This window comes from Bubalus kerabau, chromosome 7, assembly GCF_029407905.1.
Source record: "Bubalus kerabau isolate K-KA32 ecotype Philippines breed swamp buffalo chromosome 7, PCC_UOA_SB_1v2, whole genome shotgun sequence".
NCBI lineage: Eukaryota > Metazoa > Chordata > Mammalia > Artiodactyla > Bovidae > Bubalus > Bubalus kerabau.
The window spans coordinates 103,622,990-103,645,794 of NC_073630.1; the positions used below are offsets into that span (position 1 = coordinate 103,622,990).

General features: G+C 41.5%; 1 protein-coding gene across 3 annotated transcripts in view; it reads left to right on the forward strand.

Annotated features, from left to right (window-relative positions):
• CDS1 (CDP-diacylglycerol synthase 1) overlaps nt 1-22,805 on the forward strand; it is a 76,007-nt gene that overhangs the window by 17,417 nt on the left and 35,785 nt on the right. For all 3 annotated transcript variants that reach the window (XM_055588984.1, XM_055588983.1, XM_055588982.1), the window contains exons 3-4: nt 12,685-12,781; nt 19,650-19,747. In XM_055588984.1, the coding sequence (XP_055444959.1) occupies nt 12,685-12,781; nt 19,650-19,747 (195 nt within the window). The remainder of the gene's footprint in view (nt 1-12,684; nt 12,782-19,649; nt 19,748-22,805) is intronic.

A 22,805-nucleotide genomic window follows, 5' to 3' on the forward strand; every position in this document is an offset into this window, starting at 1 on the left:
CAAAGAATTGCGCTCTATTTATGAAAGATTTCACTTTAAAAAAAAAAAAACAGCAGGTAATAAATGACTACTTTGAATCTTCTCAAGAAACTTCTCTGTAAAAATTAAATGAATGTTTTAAAATCTATGTTTTACACATTTTAGCCTCTTTTTATTTAATATCCCAAATAGTCTGCCTTGCAAAAATTTAGAAGTTGTAGATGCAAAGGAGTAAAACTACTAATTGCATAAGAAATAAACCTGGATTGCAGAAAAAAACCCTGTAACCCTCCAACTGAGACATTACTGATGAAAATACTGTTTATCTTTGAAACTTTTTTTTGCAGTGTGTGCATGTGTGTGCCTGTGTGTGTAATGTAAAAGCAGCATTGTACTCTTTTCTGCCTTGCTCTTTTCATTTTCATTCCCTGGTATTAGGAACAACATCCTTAAATATATGTAAATACTTGGATGGCTGCATGATATATTCCTTGTACAGCTTTGGTTCAATTTACTTAACTAAACAGATGTTGCTAGACAGCCAGTTTCTAAATTTTCACAATTAAAACCAACTCTGCTTTAAATGTATATTTTTATAGCTAACTTTTATTTAGCATCCATAATTATTTTCTTCAGATAAAATTTTTAAATTTTATTTATTTTTAATTGAAGGATAATTGCTTTACAGAAATTTTGTTGTTTTCTGACAAATACCAACACGAATCAGCCATAGGCATACCTGTTGCCTCCCTCCTGAACCTCTCCCCCATCCCACCCCTCTAGGTTGTTACAGAGCCCCTGTTTGAGTTCCCTGAGTCATACAGCAAATTCCCATTGGCTGTCTATTTTATATATGGTAATGTAAGTTTCCATGTTACTCTCTCCATACATACCATCTCCTTCCCCCCGCCCCCACCCCATGTCCATTAGTCTGTTCTCTATGTCTATTTCTCCATTGCTGCCCTGCAAATAAATTCATAGGTACCATCTTTCTAGATTCCATATATCTCTGTTAATATACAATATTTATCTTTCTCTTTCTGACTGACTTCCCTCTGTATAATAGGCTCTTGGTTCATCTGCCTCATTAGAACTGACTCAGAGGTGTTCCTTTTTATGGCTGAGTAATATTCCATTTTGTATATGCTCCACAGATTCATCCATTTATCTGTCAATGGACATCTAGGTTGCTTCCATGTTCTGGCTATTGTAAATAGTGCTGCAGTGAATATTGGGATACATGTGTCTTTTTCAATTTTGGTTTCTTCAGGATATATAACTAGTAGTGGGATTGCTGGGTCATATGGTGTTTTTTTTTTTTTTTTTTCCCCTAGTTTTTTAATGAATCTCCATACCATCTTCCATAGTGACTGTATCAATTTATATTCCCACCAACAGAAGGTTCCCTTTTCTCCATACCCTCTCTGGCATTTATTGTTTGTAGACTTTTTTATGATGGCCATTCTGACTGGTGTGAGTTGGTTGATATCTCACTGTAGTTTTGATTTGCATTTCGCTAGATCTAGATGTTGAGCATCTTTTCATGTTAGGCATCTGTATGTCCTCTTTAGAGAAATGTCTGTTTAGGTCTTTTTCCCACTTTTTGATTGGGTTGTTTGTTTTTTGGTATTGAGTTATATGAGCTGCTTGTATATTTAATCCTTTGTCGGTTGTTTCATTTGCTATCATTTTCTCCCATTCTGAGGGTTGTCTTTTCACCGTGTTTATAGTTTCCTTTGCTGTGCAGAAGCTTTTAAGTTTAATTAGGCCTCACTTGTTTACTTTTGTTTTTATTTCCATTACTCTAGGAAGTGGGTCACAGAGGATCTTGCTTTGATTTATGCCATCAAGTGTTCTGCCTGTGTTTTCCTCTGAGAGTTTTATAGTTTCTGGTCTTCCATTTAGGTCTTTAATCCATTTTGTTTATCTTTGTGTGTGGCATTAGAAGGTGTTCCAGTTTCATTCTTTTACATGTAACTGTCCAGTTTTCCCAGCACCATTTATTGAAGAGGCTGTCTTTGCCCCATTGTATATTCTTGCTTCCTTTGTAAAAATCAGGTACCCATAGGTGCTTGGGTTTATCTCTGGGCTCTCTATCTTGTTCCATTGGTCTATATTTCTGTTGTTGTGCCAGTACCATACTGTCTTGATGACTGTGGCTTTGTAGTATAGTCTGAAGTCAGGAAGGTTAATTCCTCCAGATCCATTCTTGTTTCTCAAGACTGTTTTGGCTATTTGGGGTCTTTTGTGTTTCCATATGAATTGTGAAAATTTTTTTCTATTTCTGTGAAAAATGCAATTGGTAATTTGATAGGGATCACACTGAATCTGTAGTTTGCATTTGGTAGAATAGTCACTTTCACAATATTGCTTCCTCCTACCCAGGAACATGGAATGTTTCTTCATCTGTTTATGTCATCTTTGATTTCTTTCATCAGTGTCTTATAATTTTATACATACAGTTCTTTTGTCTCCTTAGGTAGGTTTGTTCTAGATACTTTATTCTTTTTGTTGCAAAAGTGAATATTGAGTCCTTAATTTTTCTTTCTGATTTTTCATTGTTATTATATAGGAATGCAAGTGCTTTCTGTGTATTGATTTTGTATCCTGTTCAGTTCAGTTCAGTCACTCAGTCGTGTCTGACTCTTTGCGACCCCATCAGCTGCAGCACGCCAGGCCTCCCTGTCCAACACCAACTCCCAGAGCCCACCCAAACTCATGTCCATTGAGTCGATGATGCCATCTAACCATCTCATCCTCTGTCATCCCATTCTCCTCCTGCCCTCAATCTTTCCCAGCATCAGGCTCTTTTCAAATGAGTCAGCTCTTTGCATCAGGTGGCCAAAGTATTGGAGTTTCAGCTTCAACATCAGACCTTCCAATGAACACCCAGGACTGATCTCCTTTAGGATGGACTTGTTGGATCTCCTTGCAGTCCAAGGGACTCTCAAGAGCCTTCTCCAACACCACAGTTCAAAAGCATCAATTCTTCGGTGCTCAGCTTTCTTTATAGTCCAACTCTCACATCCATACAGGACCACTGGAAAAACCATAGCTTTGACTAGACAGACCTTTGTTAGCAAAATATGTCTCTGCTTTTTAACATGCTGTCTAGGTTGGGTGTTTTTTTTGCTTGGCTCCATCCCTTCATTCTTTCTTAAGTTATATCTCCACTGATCTCCAGTATCATATTGGGCACCAACCAACCTGGGGAGTTCATCTTTCAGTGTCCTATCTTTTTGCCTTTTCATACTGTTCATGTAATTCTCAAGGCAAGAATACTGAAGTGGTTTGCCATTCCCTTCTCCAGTGGACCGCATTCTGTCAGACCTCTCCACCATGATCCCTCCGTCTTGGGTGGCCCCACACAGCATGGCCTAGTTTCCCGAGACTTTGCTAAATTCACTGATTAGCTAGTAATTTTCTGATAGTATCTTTAGGATTTTCTATGTTTAGTATCATGTCATCTGCAAACTGTGAGAATTTTACTTTTTTTCTGATCTGAGTTCCTTTATTTCTTTTTCTTCTCTGATTGCTGTACCTAGGACTTCCAAGGAGAAGGCAATGGCAACCCACTCCAGTACTCTTGCCTGGAAAATCCCATGGATGGGGGAGGCTGGTGGGCTACAGTTCATGGGGTCACGAGGAGTTAAGACATGACTGAGCAACTTCACTTTCACTTTTCACTTTCATGCATTGGAGAAGGAAATGGCAACCCACTCCAGTATTCTTGCCTGGAGAATCCCAGGGATGGGGGAGCCTGGTTGCTGTCTATGGGGTCACACAGAGTCGGACATGACTGACGCGGCAGCAGCAGCAGAACTTCCAAAACTATGTTGAATAATAGTGCTGAGAATGGGAACCCTTTTCTTATTCCTGATCTGAGAGGGAATGCAGGGAATGCTTTCAGTTTTTCACCATTGAAAATAATGTTTGCTATGGGCTTATCATATAGGACCTTTACTATTTTGAAGTAGGTTCCTGCTATGCCCATTTTTTGAAGAGTTTTTTTTAAAATCATAAATGGTTGCTGAATTTTGTCAAAGGCTTTTTCTGCATTTATTGAGATTATCATATGGTTTTTATCTTTCAATTTGTTAATATGATGCATCACATTGATTGATTTGCATATATTAAAGAGCTCTTGAATCCCTGGAATACCCAATTTGATCATGGTGTATAAGCTTTTAATGTGTTGAATTCTGTTTGCTAGAATTTGGTTGAGGATTTTTACATCTATATTCATCAGTGATCAGTCAGTTTAGTTCAGTCACTCAGTTGTGTCCAACTCTTTGTGACCCCTCGGACTGCAGCATGCCAGGCTTCCCTGTGCATCAGAGCTTGCTCAAACTCATGTCCATCAAGTCAGTGATGCCAGTCATCAGTGATACTGGCCTGTAATTTTCTTTTTTGTGTGTGTTATCATTGTCTGGTTTGGGTATCAGGGTGATGGGGACTCGTAGAATGTGTTTGGAAGTGTTCCTTTCTCTGAAATTTTTGGAAAGAGTTTTGGAAGGATAATCATTAGCTCTTCTCTACATGTTTGGCAGAATTCTCCTGTGAAGCCCCTGGGCTTTTGTTTTTTGGGAGATTTTTTTATCACAGTTTCTATTTCAGTGCTTAAAACTGGGTTGTTCATAATTTCTGTTTCTTCCTGGTTCAGTCTTGGAAAATTGAAGTTTTCTAAGAATCTGTCCACTGCTTTCAGGTTTTCCATGTACTTGCCATATAGTTGCTCATAGTAGTCTCTTATAATCCTTTGTATTTCTGCATTGTCTGTTGTAACCTCTGCTTTTTCACTTCTAATTTTGTAGGTTGGATTCTTTCTCTCTTTTTTTTATGAGTCTGGCTAAAAATTTGTCTATTTTGTTTATCTTCTCAAAGAACCAGCTTTGAGTTTTATTAATCTTTACTATTGTTTCTTTCATTTATTTCTGCTCTGATCTTTATGATTTCTTTCCTTCTGCTAACTTTGGGATTTTTTGTTGTTGTTGTTCTTTTATCTATTTGATGTTTTTCTTGTTTCTTGAGGTAGGATTGTATTGCTTTAGACTTCCCTCTTACAACTGCTTTTGCTGCAAACTATGGGTTTTGAGTTAGTGTGTTTTCATTGTCATTTGTTTCTAGGAATTTTTTTATTTCCCTTTTGATTTCTTCAGTAACCTGTTCATTATTTAGAAACGTATTGTTTAATTTCCATGTGTTTGTATTTTTACGGTTTTTTTTTTTTTTCCTTATAATTGATATCTAGTCTCATAGCATTGTGGTCAGAAAAGAGGCTTGGTATTATTTCAGTTTTCTTAAATTTATTGAGGTTTGATTTGTGACCCAAGATATGGTCTGTCCTGGAGAATGTTCCATATGCACTTGAGAAGAAAGTGTATTCTTCTGCATTTGGATGGAATGCCCTGAAGATATCAATGAGATTCACCTGATCTAATGTGTCATTTTAAAGCTTGTACTTTCTTATTAACTTTCTGTTTTGATGATCTGTGCATTGGTGTAAGTGGGGTGTTAAAATCTCCTAGTACTATTGTGTTACTGTCGGTTGTCTTCCTCTTGGATCAATCCCTTGATCATTTTGTAGTGCCCTTCCATGTCTCTTATAATAGTCTTTATTTTAAGGTTGATTCTGTATGATAAGAGGATTGCTACTCCAGCTTTCTTTTGATTTCCATTTGCGTGGAATATCTTTTTCCAGCATCTCACTTTCAGTCTATATGTGTCTTTAGGTCTGAAGTAGGTTTCTTGTAGACAGCATGTATATGGGTTTTTGTATCCATTCAGCCAGTCTGTGTCTTTTGGTTGGAACATTTAATACATTTACATTTAAAGTAATTATTGATATATATGTTCCTATTGCCATTTTCTTGATTGGGGTTTATTTTTTTTTAGATCTTTTTCTTCTCTTGTTTTTCCTGACTAAGTCCCTTTAACATGTGTTGTAAAGCTGACTTGTTGGTACTAAATTCTCTTAACTTTTGATTTTCTGTAAAGCTTTTGATTTCTCCATCAATTTTGAATGAGATCCTTGCTGGGTAGTTCTGGCTATTTGGTACTCTCTAGGGCTAGGAATCTCTGGTAGTCTAGGGTCTTGGAGTTAGTACTCTGGCTCCATAGGCTCAGGGCCTGGTCTCTGGCTGGAAATGGAGATACCACAGGTGGTTTGTTATTGCATTAGATGGGATTAAAACAAATATACAAAAACGAGAAACAGAAGGCACACCCCAGACAAATGGCAATTATAAAATCAGGCAAATAATAACTAAAATAATGGAATTTACAAACATACGTATACACCCATAAGCAAAACCAAAACAGTCCAAAAAAAAAAAAAAAGTGTAATAGATTGACCCGGTAAACAAAGGGAATCAAAAGTGATATCCACCAGTTAAGAACATAAGTAACTAAAGCACAAACTGGAAAACAAAACTAAAGCAAGATGCTAACTGGGGAATTTTTAAAGCAATGAAAACAAAGCTAACAAATATGGTGAGAAAAAGAAAAGAAAGAGAAGAAAGAACTAATAGAAATGCAAAGTTTAAGATAGATGAAGATAGATAAGGTAGATAAAGATTTATATGTATTAAAGACTAACTGAAACAGGAAAAGAATAGTAGGAAAAAAAACAAAGGAATAAATGTAGAAAAAATAATAAATTTTTAAAAATTAAAATTAAAAAAGAGAAAGAAAGAAAAAAAATAAGGAAAACTCCCCAGAACCATAAAAGGCCAACACAGAGGCTGAAGTATATAACAAAAATAAAAAATGTGCTTTAAAAAAATCTCAAAAGCTTAAAAAGATTGAATAATACTACCTAAATTGACAATTGCAACAACAGAGGGAAAAAAAGGAAAAGAAAAAAATATCCAGAAGCAACTACAGGACAAGTCAAAATATAAAAAGAATAAATGTTCAAATGTTTTTCTTGAGTCTCTGCCACCAGTGTCCATTCCCTCGATGGGAGTCCCAGTTCACCTCACCTCCCTAGGATGCCCTCCAGTACTGCTGGTCTCTGGACCTGCTCTGGGGCAGCTCATACTCTAATCTGGTTCTACTCCTGCGTGTTCTTGCCTCTGATGTCCACAGTTGTCAGAACTAGTGCGTGGTCTTTTGTCAGAATTCTCATTGTCCTTTCATGTATTCCATAGCCACAGAGTCAGCCTAGTTGATCATGTGGATTTAATCTGCAGCTTGTACAGCTGGTGGGAAGGTTTTGGGTCCTCTTCCTTAGTCACCCTGCCCTTGGGTTTCAGTTGTGGTTTTATGTCCACCTCTGCATGTGGCTTGTTCACAGGGGTTTGCTCCTAAGGCTGCCCTGGAGGACTTGGGTCTGCCCTAGTGAGGGCCAGGTAGGGGGTGGCGCAGCTGCTTGGGTCATGGGGGCCCTGACAACACCAGGTACTCAAAGCAGCCGGAGGCTAGGGCAGCAGGAAATAGTGTGCTCTAGAAGGATATGGCAACCCACTCCAGTATTCCAGCCTGGAGAACCCCCTGGACAGAGAAATCTGGCAGGCCACAGTCCACAGGGTCACAAGGAGTTGGCCATGACCAAAGTGACCCCGTGTGCACAGACGCAGGACTTTTTCTAGTCTCTGGCAGCTCTGTCCCAGTGGGGATCATGCATGGAGGTGGCATAGTTGCTTGGATCACAGGGACCCTGGCAGTACTGGCTATGCAGGAGCGCCGGTGGCTATCATCACAGGAGATATGGTGCTATTAGGGCTTTTTCTAGCCTGTGGCAGCTATGTCCAGTGAGGACTGAGTGTGAAGGTGGCGTAGCTGTTTTGGTTGTGGGAACCCTGGTGGTGCCAAGTGTGCAGGGACATGGACTGCCTCAGCCACAGGAGCTATGGCCCTCAGTCTAGTTGCTCAGTCGTGTCCAACTCTTTGCGACCCCATGGACTGCAGCATGCCAGGCCTTCCTGTCCATTGCCAACTCCTGGAGTTTACTCAAACTCACGTCCATTGAGTTGGTGATACCGTCCAGCTATCTCATCCTCTGTCCCCCCCTTCTCCTTCAGCCTTCAATCTTTCCAAGTATCAGGGTCCTTTCCAATGAGTCAGTTCTTTGCATCAGGTGGCCAGAGTATTGGAGTTTCAGCTTTAGCATCAGTCTTTCCAATGAATATTCAGGACTGATTTTCTGTAGGATGGACTGGTTGGATCTCCTTGCAGTTCAAGGGACTCTCAGAATCTTTTTCTAGCCTCTGGTGGCTGGCAATCGGAAGGCCTCTTTGGCTAATGCTTCTGCATTGCTCTGCCCATTCAGGCACTTGGAGGGCTCCCCTGCCTGGGGTGCTCTGTTGCTCAGTGTGTCAGGCACATAAAGGGGCCCCGCTGACTGGGGTCCTACTCTGGTGTTCTGTGCGTAAGGCACTGAAAGGGCTCCCCTGGTTGGGGTCCTTCTCTGTTGTTTGGGCGTCGGGTGTTTGGTGGGCGAGCCTCTCTGTTGTTCAGCTGCTAGTGCAGGCATGTGGAGAAAGAGGCTTTCGTGATGGCGCCACCCCTACGCATGACTCAGGAGTATCTGCTTGCCTCCATGGCTGCCTGATTTTCCTCCAGAGGCATTTCCCACCACAGTCTCCTTCCTCATGTCCCCTCGGGCCAACTCCCCACAGTCAACAGCAGACCTCTCCCTGGGATTGCTCCACAATCCCTACGCTTCAGCTCCCAGTTGCTATGCCTTCTGGGAAACATGCGTCCCTGTCTGGGGTACCTATGGCTGTGACAAGGATTGTCTGTGTGATTCTCATTCCATTTGGGCTGTCACAGATCAGCTGCTTCACTCTCAGCCTCAATTGTTTCTCCTCTGGTTGTGGGGATCGGACCCCTGCTTCAGTTCCCCCACTTGCTGAGTGCAGGTCCAGTCCTACTAACTCTCCTTTTTTCCCCCTACTTCTTTCATCGTACTGAGTGGTCAGTTACTCCTGTCTGCTCTCAGCTGGTGTTCTTCAAGCACTTCTGTGTCTGAAGGTGTATTCCTGATGTATCCATGGAGAGAGATGTACTCCACGTTCACCTACTCCTCCACCATCTTGTTCAAAGTCCAGATAAAATCTTTAAAGTGAAATTCCTTGGACAAGATTTATGTTCATTTTTAAGACTCTAATATATAATGCCAAAGAGAGCATTAGCCATTGATACTAGAAGGAGCTTGAAAAGTCTTCAGTCCCTTGGCAGGTGTCCCAGTCTGTTTCTTGACCTTTGCGTGGATCTGCGGAAAGGAATATTCATTAGCCAGTGAAGTGGCTGGCTTTCTCCTTGAGTGAAGAGCTTCTTCAGCAATGAATCTAACTTAGTATTTCTTTCCAGGGGCGATGCCTTGGGTTTTGTACCATCCCCCACAACCTGTGAACATTTGGCAATGTCTGGGTGCTGAGATGGCTCAGTGGTAAAGAATCCACCTACCTATACAGGAGCCGCAGGAGACGAGGGTTTGAACTGTGGGTCAGGAAGATCCCCAGGAGGAGGAAATGGCAATCCACTCCAGTATTTCTTGCCTGGAGAATCTCATGGACAGAGGAGCCTAGAGGGCTACAGTCCATGGGGTTACAAAGAGTCGGACACGACTGAGCATCCACGCACAGAGACATTTGAGGTGTCACAGTGAGAGAGGGCACTGCTAGCGCCATCCTACAGTCCACGGGACAGCTCTGCACGCCAGAGAATGATGTGGCCCAGACATTACTAGTTAAGGTTAAGAGACCATGAAGATACCCAGGCATAGTCTTGCTGGTCCTCTTGTACTCTGTCATACCATCTTCCTTCTCCCTGGGAACCTGCGCGCTTCCTGTCCACTTCCTCCTAAGGCTGGTAGATGGGGTTTCTCCAAAACCCTACTCTTTACTAGATGGCCCATCAAGTTCTTGTTTGTTCTCAAAGAGTGCCTCTACGCTATGATTCTTGGCTCAGATGAACTCCCTTGTCAGCCTCGGTCTTTGACAACTCATGATGCTTGTACCACAAAGAAAAAAATTTTTTTGTTGTTTTATTACTTTTGAAATAAAAACCCCTAAAGAGTTGTAGTAACTGTAAGACATTGTGCATCGCATACCTGATTTGAGCAATAAATGTGTCATCGCTTTAGATAATCGCTTTTAAGGACACTGCTTGCTTTTGTTTAGTTGCTTCAGTCATGCACAACGCTTTGCGACCCCATGGACTGTAGCCCTCTAGGCTCCTCTGTCCATGGGATTTTCCAGGCAAAGAACACTGCTTAATTACTTTTTAGAAATTTCATTTCTAGCTCACAGAGGTCGTGGAGACGGGAGACTTGAATGAAGCTCTCCTATATTGGTTCTCAGTTCCTTGATCTAAAACAATCTGTGAGGTGATGACTTGGACTCAAAATTAAGGCTTCCTCTAAGGTGATCATGGTGGCATGGTAAGGGAAGTCAAGAATTTTGAGTTTGGAACTAGACTTTCCTCTGGATTTTAGTAACAGTGGTACATACGTTTTGCATATCAGAGCTCTGTTTGGAGTTAAGGGCTTCTCCCTTGAGAGGTAACTTTTGGTTACCTTATCAGTAGCTATATATTATGTTTAAATCTGTGCTTTATGTGCTTAACTTTGTATTAGGTTTTCTTGGGAGGTTTGGGGAGTCATTTAAATTACAATAAGGCAAGTAAGTCTTTGATCTTGTTGGGGAATTTTTCTGGGAGGAGTAGCATTGGTATAATAAAAGAGAGTAGGTCTCTGTTTAAATCTCTGCTTCTCTGACGTTCAAGACCAGCCCTTTAGTGTTAGAGGTGCACATGGACCTTGAAGTTCCCACCAAGGACTGATTTCCGACACTTGGATAGTGTCCTTTGTCTGAAAAATGTTCTCAGTGATTCTGAGTCTGAGAATTAGTTATGAAGGAAGGCTTAGTACCTTTCTGAGATTCGTGCAAACAAGACAGGGTTATTACCCACAGACTGGCTTGTGGTCCTTTATTTACCTCTGACTAGCTCTGCGACCTAGCTCAGTTTCCTAATCCATCCATTCATCCTCAAAGAGTTCGTTCTATAAAGCCAAATGGAACCTTTCAGCTGTAGCTTTTCAGCACAGCCCCAAAGCTTTCAGTCTCATGAAAAATGTATGAGTCTACATGCAGAATTAAGCAGGAGAGGGAAATAAAGTTGGGTAAGTACAATTTGACAAACTTGTGCAAAACCTTGAAAACAATTTAAAAGAGCTTGGATTTAATGTTGGCATTTTAGGTCTTGTGTGCAGAAAGGATGTGATCAAAGGGATTTTTGAGAGACGAGTAGATCTGGGTATCTAGACTATATAGGAGAGTGACTGAAGACGGAATGTAATTAGTGTTTGACAAATGAATGGAATCAGCTAATATTTCTGTTATAGAGTGGAGAATGCTTAGAATAGGGTGTGCCTATGTGTTATCATATGTTGGGTCAAAATGTCTGTGATATAATTTAAATGTTATAATTTCAACTAATAGAAGTCTGAAATTATTGAGTAGAGTGTAAAATGAATGTAGAATGAATAAACTCAGAGGGCAGGAATTTTAGATTCAGAAAGCATATCTTTCTATGTTGTTATTGTTGTTGTTCAGTCGCTCAGTCATGCCCGACTCTTTGGAGCCCCATGGACTGCAGCATACCAGGCTTCCCTGTCCTTCATTGTCTCCCAGAGTTTACCCAAGTCCATTGAGTCAGTGATGCTATCCAACCATCTCATCCCTTATTGCCTTCTCCTTCTGCCCTCAGTCTTTCCCAGCAATGGGGTCTTTTCCAATGAGTTGGCTCTTTGCATCAAGTATTAAAAGTTCAGCTTTTAGCATCGGTCCTTCCAATGAATATTCCTTCTATAGGTGTTATTAGAACAATTTGGGGTGTTTCATATAGTGTCTGCTGACATTTTTCATGACGTAGCCACAGAAAGAGTGCAGCTATTTGTAAGGTGTACTAGGGGTATGTGTGATGCCCCTCTGTTGGGGGAGATGGGCTTCCCAGGCCCTTACTGACAGCAGAGGGTTAAGCAGGTCAAGTCACACTCAGCTACCAGGGACCAGCCAGGTTTTTTGCTCAGGGGAGCTCTGCTCTAAGAACCAGCAAAGGCCCAAGGAGAAGAGAATACTCTACTGCTGAAGGCTCTGTCTCTCAGGAAAACAGGCTGAAAGAAGTTGAGCTGAAAGAAGTGACCTTCTGGTTGGCCTTGTCCTCAATGCCTGATCTCCCCGCACCTTCCTCATTTTCCTGAAATTGCTAGTCTCTCCAGTTTCAGTTCTGCATTGCCCTTTCTTTACTTTTTCTCATTAGAAGGCCATTCTCTCTGTTATACCCCACCTTAACATTATTACCATTTATATCAACCACCCCGAAGGAGGGACCTCCTTTGAGTGGTCTATCACCTGGCCCCTCCTTCCCATCTGAATGACCCGAGGTGGGATGTGTAGACATCCTTGTTGGCCACCTTACTTCCCAGCATCAGAGGATCCATCCTCATTCATGTGGAACATGAGCTGGTTTTTTCTTTTGGCACACATAATTTTCACATTTCCTTAAGCTCTCAGTGACGGAGCAATTGCTCTTGGTTTGCTTGGTTGGTAATTGTTATTGTATGAGGCAAAGTAGGTGCATGGGGATTCCTAAAGTGTAGTTAAGGGAAATCTGCTAAGTCTGGCAATTTAGTAGTGAAACAACATGCAAACATTGAAGAATACACTGATGCTAACTTTACAAACATTTCCTTTGTAGATGGAAAAACTGGTGGATTCGTGGAATTCTTACTCTGACGATGATTTCGTTGTTTTTCCTGATCATCTATATGGGATCCTTTATGCTGATGCTTCTTGTAAGTGTTTTGTGTTTGCCCAAGTGTATCTCGCTTCCTTTTACAGCATTAGTATTGAAGCAATTTGAGTATGTCATGAAAAAGAAGGTGATTCAAGACTTGGTAACAGCAAATTTAGTTCCTTTAGGCATTTTCTGGATTATGAAATGACCTTGACTAATCTTTTCCACTTGTAAATTGGCCATTCAGTGTGTTCTTTAAGCAGAGACCAAGTACATATAACAGATACACAGCTTTGTGTCAGAAACTGTGCCAAGCTTTTAGTAGAAAGAAGTACACACACGTCTTCAACATATGTGACTATCAGCTATATCCTTGACTTCAAGAGACTCAATCTGATGGCAGAGACGTGTAGGTAGCCATATGAATAAAGAGTATAGTAAATAAGTGAAATAGACTCTGTGATCTTATTGGGAAAGCACAGTAAAAAACAAAGACAAAGACAAAACTGTGCCAGGCTATCCCGGGGAATGGTGTGGTGGGGCTGAGAACAGCGCACCTGCGTCTGCCCTCATGCAGCTTACTGTCTACGTACTAACGAATTGATCAGATATATCATCACAGGCTGCAGTGAGCATCTGGACAAAAGAATAGGAAGCTAAGAGAGCAGAGGGGGTGCTGGTAGGCTTCCTGGACTTTATCCAGTTCTCAGCAGCAGCACAGTGATTGAATGCTGAGTAGGAGTCACGGGGTAAAGCAGAGATCTTGGGGGAAGGATCATCACAGCCAAGGTTTCCCTGTGTATAAAAACCTTGATCACCAAAGAAGCATGAAGCATTTGAAGTCCCAAGTGGTAGAAGTAAGAAGGAGAAACACATTCTGTTAAACAAATTCATCACTTCCCAGGTGCTGAACTTGGTTTAGCAGTGAATAGTGAGGGCCTGTTCCAGGGTTATGCATGATGTCCCTTCTTTTTATTATTTGTCTTCATCCATCTCAGTTCCTATCTCCAGAAACAACCCATGGCAGTATTCTTGCCTGGAAAATTCCATGGACAGAGGAGCCTGGAGGGCTACAGTCCAAGGGGTTACAAAGAGTCAGACATGACTGAGCGAATAAGCATGCATGCACACATCTCAGTTAGTTTAGTCCCTTCTTATGATCTTACCTCCCTCTTTGTTTCCTGGCTGCCTGGACACCCTGAGAAATAGTTTACCTGCCTTCCCCTCCCCTGTTTACTCATATTCACAGCGATGAAGTTGTAGAAGCAATATGATGATTGTCCTTTTATTTTTGTTAATAAAAGAAGTTTTGAAGTGAAATCAGACACAGTTGAAAAAAAAATCCCATCAACTTCTGAAGTGACCTAGAATACCTCTTTAAAGGACCATAAAGCCTTTTCACTTTTCTTTTCATCCTCTTGTTAATTTTGTACTTTTTTTTGGCATATCCAGGTTAAAAAAAAATGCGAAATTACTTTCTCTGTTGTGTTAATTTGCTGACATTGCAGCTTTTTCTTACAAAGAAAAGATGGATAATGGACAGGACCGACTTAGTGTGAGGCTAGAGGGTGCTGAGTGTGAGAGCCAGGTAGGCAGGCGTGAGCACTGTTCAAGTGTGACGTGAGGGGTGGGCCCCAGCTGCCAGTCCCCTGAGTCTGAACCCCCGAGGACTCCCAGCAGTCTCAGGATGACATTTCAGGACTGAGTGGATGCTGAGCACTTCCCAGTGCTGTGTGGTGAGCGGTCAAGCTGAGGGGGGAGAGGTGGGGTGATGGCAGAGAGCTCAATGAGGCTTTGGGGATGAAAGGATCTTTGAGTAGACCTTGAGGACCTGTCGGGCTGGAGTGAGCACTGTGAGCAAAGGTCCCAGTGGCTGGGTGTGTCAGGAAAGGGTAGGTGAAACCTTTACCAGGAGCTTGGGGCCTTTGAATGTGAAAACGTAATTAGGGATCAAATCCTGGAGGCCCTTGAGATACTATGTGAAGATGTTCAGAATTTATTTTGTAAAGCAGTGGGGAGCCATTTAAAATTTTAGGGATCATTTGGATTGTTAGTCCTCTTTCGAAGGTAGTTTTGATCAACGATTACCACCAGTATCCTGGAGGCAGTGACTCAAGTTGGTTTGGTGGGTTCCCAGTGACAAAATGACATTATTCTCCAAGCTGAACTATTTGGTGTGGTAACAAGGGCCAGAATTTGTGGATAGAGACCAATTCTTAACCATTCTTTTATGACAGCATTGAAAAACCCTTTAAAAACATCCTTGCATATTTGGATTCTGATTTTTTAAAAAGAGAATCATAAGCACATTTAAAGTACTTGGGCTTTTTTGTTTTTCTACTATGAAAGGAAAACGCCATTGTATTGCAGGTTATTTCTTTGGTGAGTTTAATCAGAGAAGGATATTAAAGATCTAGTTAAAATACGTTTGCACTGTTATTGCTCTTAGATTTACTGCACATGCATGCACACACATGTGCACATGCATTTCTACATGCTTTGTATTTATGATATGTATGTTAAGGGAACATGGGTAGATATATGCATACACACACACTGTTGGTACTCAATCAATACCATCTATATTTTAAAGTCTTATTTACCTTTATAACCCTAACTGCTGCTGCTGCCAAGTTGCTTCAGTCGTGTCCGACTCTGTGTGACCCCATAGATGGCAGCCTACCAGGCTCTCCTGTCTCTGGGATTCTCCAGGCAAGAACACTGGAGTGGGTTGCCATTTCCTTCTCCAACTCATGAAAGTGAAAAGTCAAAGTGAAGTTGCTCAGTCGTGTCCGACTCCTAGCGACCCCATGGACTGCAGCCTTCCAGGCTCCTCCGTCTGTGGGATTTTCCAGACGAGAGTACTGGAGTGGGGTGCCATTGCCTTCTCCAATAACCCTAACCAGGGTTTATATTTTGAGAAGTACACGTTGTACCTAGCTTGCATTTGTCTTATAATACTGGCATTCAAAAATGACTAATTCAGGAGAGTTTTATTAAAAACTTACATCTAGGAAATGATAGCTACTATTTTAAGATGGAACTCATACTCGCATTCTTTAAAATAAGAGCTTTTTCTCTTCAACCTTCTATTTATAGTGCTTTAATTGTTGTCGTCACAGCTTGGAATCACACTTTCTAAGTGATGCAGTTACTAAAGCATATCTTGTTTAAGAAGGAAATGGGAACATGTGACAGATATAAGAGGTTCCCCATACCCCTTCCTGGAAACTCCCGTAATAATTATCTTAATGCACAATTATTTAAATAGTGCATTTCCCATTGTGAGAGTTATAAATGTTTATTAAAATTACTTGGGAAGGACTTCCCTGGTGGTCCAGTGGTTAAGAATCTGCTTTGTAATGCAGGAGACGTGGGTTCGATCCCTAGTCAGGGAACTAAGATCTCACATGCCATGGACCTAATTTAAAAATATTAATAATAAGGTTTCTTTATAAAATTACTTTGGAAAATAAATAATTTAAAAAATCACTCCCAATCCCATCATCAGTGACCAAAACTCAATTAATACTGCCATTTGATATATTTCCTTTCATCTTTATTTCTTTTAAAAACCATGATTGTAATTGTATGTAATGTGACTAAATGCTGTATCCTTTTTAAACTAAATATTGAATGTTTTGTGTTGCTCCATAGTCCTTGTAACCGTTAGCTTTAATACATTCATCTACTCAGTGGAATGCAGTACCTCATAAGTTATTTAAAGCAATCAATGTGTTATTTTTAGACATTCCAGTTATATTCTGGTGTTTCTTTATTGTGAATAATTTTATCCTGAACATATTAAAATGTAAAGCTTTTTCATATGCAGGGCTATTTTCTTCAAACAGATTCCCAGAGTGAAAATAAGCACTGTAATTTGGATAACCCATAGGAGGTACCATAGTTCAAACTCAGCATATCCCAATCTGAGCTTGTGTTCTGTTGCTAGCCGTTCTGCATACCCCTGTCTCCCTCTCAAGCCTTCCCTGGTATCACCCTGTGTTCTCTCTCTCTTAGCCCCTCTGTTTCCTCAATCACCAAATCCAGTCAGTTCTACCTCCTTGGTGTATCTGATTTCCTGTACTCTGTCATCTTCTGCCACTCATCCACACCCTCTGGGTGGTAGTATCCTACCTGCCTTGCTGTCTCTTTTCTTGCTGCTTCTCCCATCAGTTCTTTCCACTTGTTAACCCCAGACACCCAGGTCTGATCATGTCCTTTCATGATCTGCACCAGCTCCTTTGCTCAGCCCTTCATGCTGTCTCCTGTGATGCTGTGACCAGACTCATCTCTCTCTACTCATCCCAGCGTCATGTTCCAGCATCTCTGGACTGCTTCTAGCTCCCTGCACATCCTCCTCCTCTCCCGTGTACGTGGCTCTGTGTGTCCCCCTCCTTCACACCAGCTGGCCCCTCCGCACCCTCACCACAGGTTTCCATGTCTGCCTGTGCTTGTATCCGTGTGGCTGTTTGCACATGGTACTGCAGTTGTGTGTGTTCTCCCTGAAAGACTATTCCTCTCTGAGAACAAAAATCCTATGTTATTTCTCTGAATCTTCAGTAACTAACTAACGAGAGTGGTGGTGGTGTTTGGTTGCTGAGTTGTGTCCTACTCTTTGACCCCATGGACTGTAGCCTGCCAGGCTCCTCTGTCCATGGGATTTCCCAGGCAGGAATACTAGAGTTGGTTGCCATTTCCTTCTCTAGGGGATCTTTCCAACCCCCGGATAGAACCCACATCTCCTGGACTGGCAGGTGGTTTTTTTTTTTGCTGCTGAGTCACCAGGGAAGCCCAAAGTAGCAGAGTAAACACTTATGTATCAATTGTTTTCTAATGCTCTTAGCACATTAATTGGGCCAACAGAGGCCTATTGGTGCATTGCTACCTGTATTGGTGGCATGGAGTATTAGTTTCTGTGTGGTCACCCAATTCTTACTCTATTTTGAATTCTCTGTTTTCTGTTTTCCCAGCAGTACCATATTAATTCTGTTGATAAGCTGTAAGTGACAACTATATACATATATGTGTGTGATATTAAAAATTCTTTTTTTCTTCTTTCAGAGAAACTCCATATATAGACCTGATGGTTGTTCTTGAACAAGTGTATTCATAGAAATTGCATGAGTGCACTTGATATTTTAAAAGCCCTTGGTTCTATAAATAGCATAGCTTTGCCATTTTACCAGCATTGAGTATTGTCCCTGTTCTGTGATTATTTTTGTTAAAAAAAAAAAGACTTGATAATATATACAAAGGTGATTTGAAGGACGGTATTTAGATTTCCCCTTGTGTTTATAACACATTTATAACTTTTTCTTAAAAAGAATTATTTATAGTAATTTGGCATAATATTTTCTTGCCAAGGGGACACAATTATTTTTTTAAGTATGTCATTGGACATGTAATAGTGGGGAAAAATAGCCTAAGACTATCCTGGGTGGTAGGTTTGGGAAAGCTGATTTGTGGTGATCTTAAAAAGAAATCCCAAAGTGTACTCTTTAGCGGAGTTTGGTTAGTTCTTTCTGGAAAGGCCCAGATAGTACTATTTTAGGCTTTAAGGAGCCACATGTGTCTCCATCATATCATCTTTGGGTTTTGTTTTTAACTGTTTAAAGATATAAAATCCATTCTTAGCTCCAGGGCTGTACAAAAACAAGCCCTTGGGTAGATTCTCTAGAGGTGGGAAAAGTTAGTCTGCTATACTGACAAAGGTTTGGATCTCTTAGTTTCTGGTGATGAGTGTTCAGCTTGCCATTTGCTCTTTGAGTCTTGGAATTGACTTAAGCCAACTGGTTATGATGCTATCAGATCAGATCAGATCAGTCGCTCAGTCATGTCCGACTCTGCAACCCCAGGAATCGCAGCATGCCAGGCCTCCCTGTCCATCACCAACTCCTGGAGTTCACTGAGACTCACATAAATTACCTTTATCTAGATTGCTGGACGCAGCAGTTTGAGGGACTGCTGCATAGACCATCAAAAAGGGATTCATGAATATAAACCCATTTATTCAGCATGTGTGGGGCTTCCCTGGTGGTTCAGATGGTAAAGAATCTACCTGCAATGCAGGAGACCTGGGTTCAACCCCTGGGTCGGGAGATCCCTCGGAGAAGGGAATGGCTACCCACTCTAGTATTCTTGCCTGGAAAATTCCATAGATAGAGGAGCCTGGCAGGCTACAGTCCATGGGGTCGCAAAGAGTCGGACATGACTGAGTGACTTTCACTTACTTGCTTGGCATGTGTATTGGAAACTGTGCAGACAGAACTGCATAGACTCACTTGACTGGCCATTGGGGCTGCAGATGTCGAAGGCTGCTTATAATATGTCAAGGAAGCACTGCTTGGGTTGATCAGAGATGTGTGTTGCTGGCTGAGGGAGAGTTGGCATGGTGGGAAGAATGAAAATCTCTTGCCAAACCCCTGAGTGACTCAGTAAGGATATTTTCGCCATTTGTCCTGATAGTATCTTTATCCTTGGCAAGAATACCAACTTGTTAAAAATAAATGTATACAAGGAAATTTTCACATAGGATCATTTTCCTAGGATAACGCAAGAAACAAAATCGACAGAAAAAGCCACCCAACTTCAATAAATGAAGCAGTAATGAGGGATTGATTAAGCCTGGTTAACTGTGACCCCAGCCAGACTATACCTTTCAAATTCTAAAGTACAGTGCCACCTCCTACCTTGGGAAGGATCTCTCAAACGTTATGAATAAAACATTGTTTTGCTTACCTCTTTGGGACATCACTTGATTATAGAGAAGTTGAATATTGAATTTTTGCTGATGATCTTTAGAATAACTGAAAGTGGGTAGCTGAAGATTTTTAAAATACATGTGACAACAAGTTACTTATTAAATAATTAAGCATAAATATAGACATTAGGAGCTGTTTGTTAATGTTTTCTCTTGGTTTCAGGTTCTAAGCATCCAAGTGAAATGCTTCCATGAAATCATCACCATAGGTTACAGAGTCTACCATTCTTATGACTTACCTTGGTTTAGAACACTAAGCTGGTAAGTGACTTACAACTGTTTCAGATATGAAAATCCTGTTCTTTTCTAAAGTTGGTAAGGAAGCATCCTGACCAGTCAGTATCCACCCAGTTGACCTTATAGATTGAGTATAAAGAAATATGAATAAAAATAATGCAATTGAATGTTGAAAGAATAAAATCACCTTTAACTTTCCATTTCAACATAACTATTTTCAGATTTCATCTTTCACTCTGTGTACAGAGTGACTGACTTATATTGCATATCCACACTATTTTTGTCCTCTTTTTAAAAACCTCAGTACTATATTGGACACATGTTTATACTCTTTATAATTACAATGTTAACAGAAAGTTTCATTTTGTGAAATGTTAAAAATATGTTAATCTTTTGGTTTATTTCCCCTCAGTTGACATGAGACCATACACACAACCTGATATTTCTACAAAGACTGGAAGATGAGATATGAAAATAGTTGTGGGTTTTCTTTTTTTTTGAGTGACAAGTTGATTCAGGAGAGGAAAGCCCAAGCTGCATGTCTGTCTCCCTCCTCCCCTCCCCGCCTCACCCCTGCAGACTGGTCTGTGCTGTGCTTAGTTGCTCAGTCCTGTCCAACTCCTAGCGACCCCATGGACTGTAGCCCACCAGGCTCCTCTGTCCATGGGGATTCTCCAGGAAAGAATACTGGAGTGGGTTGCCATGCCCTCCTCCAGGGGATCTTCCCATCCCAGGGATCGAAGCCAGGCCTCCAGCATTGCAGGCAGGTTCTTACCATCTGAGCACCAGGGCAGGTAGGCAGACTGGCCTACCTTCTCCAAAGCCCCCATGGGAGCAAGGCAGTGAGAGGATGGATGACCTTACCTTTGCTGCTCCTGGCTTGGTCTCCTGAAGGCCCCAGGATCTCTGATAGGCAGCAAGGAGGGTTGTCAGAGGGAAGAGAAAGGCTCTGATGGGGTCAGTGTGTAAGGCACACTGCTAAACATTTCAGGGCAGTTGCCAGCCCCTGAAACATTACATATAAAATTATTCTATGTAGAAAATATTGCATGTAAAATTAGTAAATCAGATCAGATCAGATCAGATCAGTCACTCAGTCGTGTCCGACTCTTTGCAACCCCATGAATTGCAGCACGCCAGGCCTCCCTGTCCATCACCAACTCCCGGAGTTCACTGAGACTCACGTCCATCGAGTCAGTGATGCCATCCAGCCATCTCATCCTCTGTCGTCCCCTTCTCCTCCTGCCCCCAATCCCTCCCAGCATCAGAGTCTTTTCCAATGAGTCAACTCTTCGCATGAGGTGGCCAAAGTACTGGAGTTTCAGCTTTAGCATCATTCCTTCCAAAGAAATCCCAGGGCTGATCTCCTTCAGAATGGACTGGTTGGATCTCCTTGCAGTCCAAGGGACTCTCAAGGGTCTTCTCCAACACCACAGTTCAAAAGCATCAATTCTTCAGTGCTTAGCCTTCTTCACAGTCCAACTCTCACATCCATACATGACCACAGGAAAAACCATAGCCTTGACTAGACGGACCTTTGTTGGCAAAGTAATGCTCTGCTTTTGAATATGCTATCTAGGTTGGTCATAAGTTTACTTCCAAGGAGTAAGCGTCTTTTAATTTCATGGCTGCAGTCACCATCTGTAGTGATTTTGGAGCCCAGAAAAATAAAGTCTGACACTGTTTCCCCATCTATTTCCCATGAAGTGATGGGACCGGATGCCATGATCTTCGTTTTCTGAATGTTGAGCTTTAAGCCAACTTTTTCACTCTCCTCTTTCACTTTCATCAAGAGGCTTTTGAGTTCCTCTTCACTTTCTGCCATAAGGGTGGTGTCATCTGCATATCTGAGGTTATTGATATTTCTCCCGGCAATCTTGATTCCAGTTTGTGTTACATCACCAAATTTAATATTTAATGTTTTATATATTTTTAAGTTTTTTCAGGTTTCTTAGTTATCAGGACCTTGACCATGAAACATGATAATATGATAGTTCATAATTACCAGTCCATGTCTTTGAATATATCAGTAGTTGTTTGATTAGTATTGGTGTCTTTTTAAAACAGGCATCACCTTTTGGGTTTACAGTAGTCAAAAACAGTTTCTTGGTTTTATGAACACCTAATTTTTCCTTCTGGAAAGTTTCTTCATGATTGAGCAGCAATGTGTACAGGGAATGTTAGGTAGATTAAGTATTTATTGTTGAGTCACTCAGTCGTGTACACCTCTTTGCAACCCATGGACTGCAACATGACAGGCTTCCCTGTCCTTCACCATCTCCTGGAGTTTGCTCAAACTCATGTCCATTGAGTCAGTGATGCTATCCAATCATGTCATCCTCTGTCGTCCCTTTCTTCTGTCCTCAATCTTTCCCAGCATCAGGGTCTTTTCCAGTGAGTCAACTCTTCGCATCAGGTGGCCAAAGTATTAGAACTTCAGCTTAATCATCAGGCCTTCCAATGAATGTTAAAGTAGTTGGAGAGTAGTTAACCCATGCAGGATTGATTTTAAGTGTAAGGGGGGAAAAAGGTAGGTCAAGATGGGCTCCAGTGATTGTAGAGGCTTCATGGAGAAGGTGACAGAGAAACTGTTACTAGAAATGAAGACAGGCTTTGGATGGAGAAGGGTGTTTTAGGCTGGGGAAGCAGCACCATCAGGTTCTAGATGGGGGACAGAGGAGGCACCTGCCACAGGTTGGGAGATCTTCTTGGCTCTCCCAAGTGGGAGGGAATAGTGGCCCAAAAGTTGGACTGGTGTGGGACTTTCTGGAGGTCCAGTGGTTAGGACTGTAAGCTCCCAGTGCAGAGGACATGAGTTCAATCCCTGTTTGGGGAACTAAGATCCCACATGCAGAGGGGCATGGCCAAAAACAAAACAGTTGGTTTGATGGCTAGATAGGCCTTGATAGCCTTACAGAGGCGTCACACTTTCCATATAGGAGAGAGAGACATGGTAATGTGGAAACGTGATGTGCTTCCCTTTGGGGATAGTGGGGTCTGATTGTATTCATGAGGACCAGAGGGAACGGCCACCCCCTCCTCTTCTGCTGCTGCCTAGGACACGGTCTTTCTAAGGCAGAAT